The sequence below is a fragment of the Pygoscelis adeliae genome, unplaced genomic scaffold (assembly GCF_000699105.1).
Source record: "Pygoscelis adeliae isolate BGI_AS28 unplaced genomic scaffold, ASM69910v1 Scaffold160, whole genome shotgun sequence".
In the NCBI taxonomy this organism is placed as follows: domain Eukaryota; kingdom Metazoa; phylum Chordata; class Aves; order Sphenisciformes; family Spheniscidae; genus Pygoscelis; species Pygoscelis adeliae.
Genome location: NW_008824035.1, coordinates 10487865 through 10492088, shown reverse-complemented (window position 1 = coordinate 10492088; position 4224 = coordinate 10487865). Strand labels below are relative to the sequence as shown.

At 49.6% G+C, this 4224-nt stretch overlaps 1 protein-coding gene across 1 annotated transcript in view; it reads left to right on the top strand.

Annotated features, from left to right (window-relative positions):
• The window catches only part of METAP1D (methionyl aminopeptidase type 1D (mitochondrial)), a 32517-nt gene that overhangs the window by 26073 nt on the left and 2220 nt on the right, over window positions 1–4224 (top strand). Inside the window, exon 8 of the mRNA XM_009333309.1 lies at window positions 1897–1998. Within this exon, the coding sequence (XP_009331584.1) occupies window positions 1897–1998 (102 nt within the window). The remainder of the gene's footprint in view (window positions 1–1896; window positions 1999–4224) is intronic.

The following is a 4224-nucleotide window of genomic DNA, read 5'->3' as shown; positions in this document are numbered from 1 at the left end:
ACAGGAGTTCCAGTCCTAAGACTGAATGGATGGTTTTTCCTCTGGAGCTGGGATGCCTGTTATCCTGTAGATGCTCCTAGAGACTATCTGCACAGGGCCAGCCCCCTAAGGAAATTCTTTCGACCTGCTTTTCAGCTTCTTAGCGGGAGAGATTTGTCCCGTTCACCCAAGAACTCCTTTCAGGGGAGGCTCCAGAGTATCGGGGAGAGCTTTGTAGAGAGTCAGTCCTGCCTGTTGCTGCTTTGTGTTATTTTCCCTGTTGGGCTGCTGGCAGGACGGCAATGCATGTCTCCGCACTTATCCGTCCTTTTGGAGAACTAGCTGTTTTCTGGCAACATGGGAAGAAGATGCTCAGGAGGGAACTGACACCCAACTCTCCTGTCTCTGTCCACTCTCAGAAGCATGATACCAACATACGAGAGGCTCTGCCTATAGGCTTAGGTGGACAGCCTGGCCCTCAGTGATGTTCCTTTACGAGCTGGGCCGCTGCTGGTCCATCCTGGTGCCATACGCTTTGCCATCAGCAAAAGAGGAGCAGCACTGCAGGTACTCTTGACTCCGCAGCCACTGGGCTGGAAGACATGGCAGCAAAACATATAAATCAAGTACTGGGCTCATTAAATGATTATGCTTTTAATCCTGCCCAGTTCACCTCTGCCCAAGCATGCATCATGGCTCAAAGAACAAAATGTGTGATGGTAAATGTTGTCAATGGATATTTTTAACAATGATTATTCTGAAAAGTCTTTTTTTTCTTTCTCGATGCTGTTGGTGCAGTGTGGCTCTGCTGCCCCAGCCTTTGCTCTGGAAGTGATTTGGCTGGGGGAAGCCCCGTGGCCGAGGGGAACTGGCAGACTGGCACATCCACCCAGCAGTGCAGCTCTCCTTTCCTACGGCAGACGCCAGGCAGCCCAGCTCAGCTGTGCCGACTCTTGCCTCCCGCCTTCACTGCTTTCCCACTTGCAATCAGGACTCCTTCGGCTGCCTGATCTTACGCTGCCTGTCTGCAAGGAGCAGCACATGGAGCTGGGGCTGCAGACTTGTAAGGTTGCCTGCCAGGGAAGGCTGGAAAGAAAGGCCACCGCTGACAGATCCTGAGCTGGGCAATGAGACAGTGAGACCAAAATGCTGAGCTGTTGTCAGCAGCAAATGGAAAACTTGGGCAAAAATGCTCCACTCTGTGACATCCCGATTTTTTTTTTTTTTTAACCGGATTCCACGGCCTGGGAGTCCTGGAGGCTGGAGAGGCTGACCAGGATCAACAGTTCAATTCACTCTTCTCAGAGCTGTTTCAAAGTCCTCCCTGCCAGCATTTACAGCCAACGTGTATGTGTACATTTACAGGATTACCTTTGCAAGTTGTAGCTGGGGTTGGTAGCTTTGTTTTTTTATGAAAGCCGGGTGGTTTACTATAACTCCACAAGGATGTAAGATCTCGCTAGGATTTTTGAAATACTCCAAAGTAAAGCTAGTAGTTGCGGAGTGAAATTCTCCATAAGGTGCTTCTGAAGCATATGCAAACTAAAACCAGATTGAACGTGGCTGAGTTTCATACCTGCAGCTTATCTTCTCCACAGGTTTTCTCTGTGTCACTTCAGGTTCATTGGCCACGTTACATTTTATGTAAGGAATACCTAAGCTCTGTATGTAGACATTATTAAGTCGTTAGGAGGGGGGGCACGGGTGTCTGTCAGTGCAGATGTCAAAGCCCTGTGAGCTCCAAGATCCCCTATTTTGATCACAGACGGTAACCGCTGAGGTACTGATGCCAGCAGAGTTGTTTTCAAGCTGTTTGGCAAGAAAGTGGCAGGATTCACCATTGAAATGCACGAGAACCACTTCTTTCACCGTGTGAGGATGGGATACTGTCTTAACACTGCCTTCTGTGTGCCGCAGCAGTCGTGCGCCTGGTGCCCAGCATGCAGCTGCTGCTGCTACTGCTGCTCTCCTCGGCACCAGCTGAGTACTGGGGCAAGAGCTTCCCCTGCCCGCAGGAGAGTATGTAGCTGTGGTGCTCAGAAGAATAGCTTTCTGTCTTGCTACAGAAGATGGGATTTGGGTGTGTGTGTGAAAATCCTGTAATAATACAAAACATCTCAAAAAATGACCGTGCTCTTTCAGTGGGCAGGGGTACCATGTAAGGACATCAGCAAAGCTGAATAGTCAGTGGGATTGTTCATGCTTTTGCAAGAAGACTTGCAGAAGAAAGTGAAAGAAAAGCTTATCACACGTTGCATGCATGGCTTCTCCCATCTCTCTTCAGAGAATTGCTTCACCCATATGGGAATCATTATCTTGCATTGCTCTGGGCTTGGTCACCAGAGATCTTCTGTTTCATTTTGTGTATGTTTCTGAGTAATCTGGCTTTCTAACTCCTCGCCATTCCCCGTGCTTCTTCCTTGGCCTTCAGCATCACCATAGGCAGTGTGCTGAGTCTCTGACCCAGGTGTGAGTGGCGTGAGAGAAAGTCTTTTCCATTGCTAGTAGGACTTTTTGCTGCATAAACCTTCATGATTTTTTTCCACATAAATGATGTATAAGGTAAAAACCTGGACTTTGAATACAACCGAATGAAGCCCAACTTCTAGCCCTATTGGTAACCCTCTTTGCCAGTACTTAGGAGTTTGGGGGCAGCTAAACTTGAAATTTCCATTATTCTCCAGAGTTAATGAAAGAAATGTGATGAGTCTTTGTATCAGGGCAATGGGTAGGTTTTTTATGGGTAGTTAAAAGCTAATATACAAATCCGGCTGAAACATTCTCTTAAGGTCTGAACGCTGCAGCATTATTAACCGTTGACCCAACTCTCCTCTCGTTGCCATTTTGCTGTGGCAGAGCACCATGTCCCTCAATTGCAGTATCATTAAATTCTGGGACGGTGACCCACGGGCACTGGAGCCAGCACTGCAGGGTCTGTGGAGCCTGGTGTGCAAAGGGATTAGTGCGTACAGCAAGCTGAGGCCACTTTGCACCTGAAAAACAGCCTCCCCATGGGGTTTAACATGCTTTAATTTCTCTGAGAGCTTACACCTTTATTTGAGTTTCTTAACTTTTACGCTTTTCCACCTGTAGTCAAACTCTGAGAAAGCATTTGTTAGGGTGTAACTATAGGCAAACCTGAAGATTTAAAACAAACAAATGAAGCTTTTAATGTTGTAGGTGAAATCTTTCCAGGCTAAGCGCCTTCCTGTCTTGCTCCTGTTTGCTTTTAGAAATGGTGTGGGGATCATATACAGGGACAGGGGTAGCTTCCTTGTCACTTCTAATCCACCTCCAGGTCCCCCCAAATCTCTACATATTCCTGTTCTGGAGGTGGGCAGCCCTCCTGGCTGAGCTGCCTCAAGTCACCTCCTCCACCACTGCCTCCACCACTGCTTGAGTAAGGGCAGAGCCTGAGAGTGAAGCCTGCAGGCATGGGGTGGCCCAGCAGCCAGAGAACACCCCACATTTCTCCAGGTCCTCCGGTTTTTAGGGATCGGATAGGACTTTGCTTTCCTGACGTGGGTAGGGATCAGTGCCGGGACGTGTTCCTGCAGACAGCTCGTGGAGACGCTCCTCCCTGAGGCAGGCCATGAAGGACAGGACAGATCTCTCAGGCAGAACTGAAATGCCATAGTTGTTATGATTTGGTTTTGCTACGGTAGTGATGGATTCATTAGAAACACGTTGTTAATTAACGTGAACAGATTTGCTGGAGTTGCAATACATTTTGGTACTGAATGTTTGCAGTATTCTCAAAGGGGAGCTGTAGGGCTCTTAACTCTCCCTCTTGGCAGCAGGACCCTCTTTTGCAGAAAATCCAGTGCAGGCAGTGGGTACGTGGCCCAGCAGGGGCTCTGCACGTAGGGAGGACTCGATGGAGGCTGCGGTTGGGTGGTGTGCCAGGGCCTCGGCTGTGCGACTTGGCTGCCATTTAGCTGTCCCACATTAAAATGAGCTCCCAGTGAGCTCATGGAAAAGGCTACCCTCCATCAGACAGGGAGATGACATGCTGCCATCTTGCTCAGACAGCAGGGCTGGCACAGGACCTACTAGCCTCTGCTGGCAGTTGTGTTAACTCTGAAACCTAACAATGGCTCACCAGCGCTAGCTCTAGTGGCTGCTGTCTTTCGGAGCAGGCACAAAGTGGTGACCCGGCACTGGGGTGGGGGTGAGAGCTTGCAGGAGCCGGGTGATGCCGCTGCCGGTACCGATGCGGGGCCAGGGGCCGGGGCCGGGGCCGCG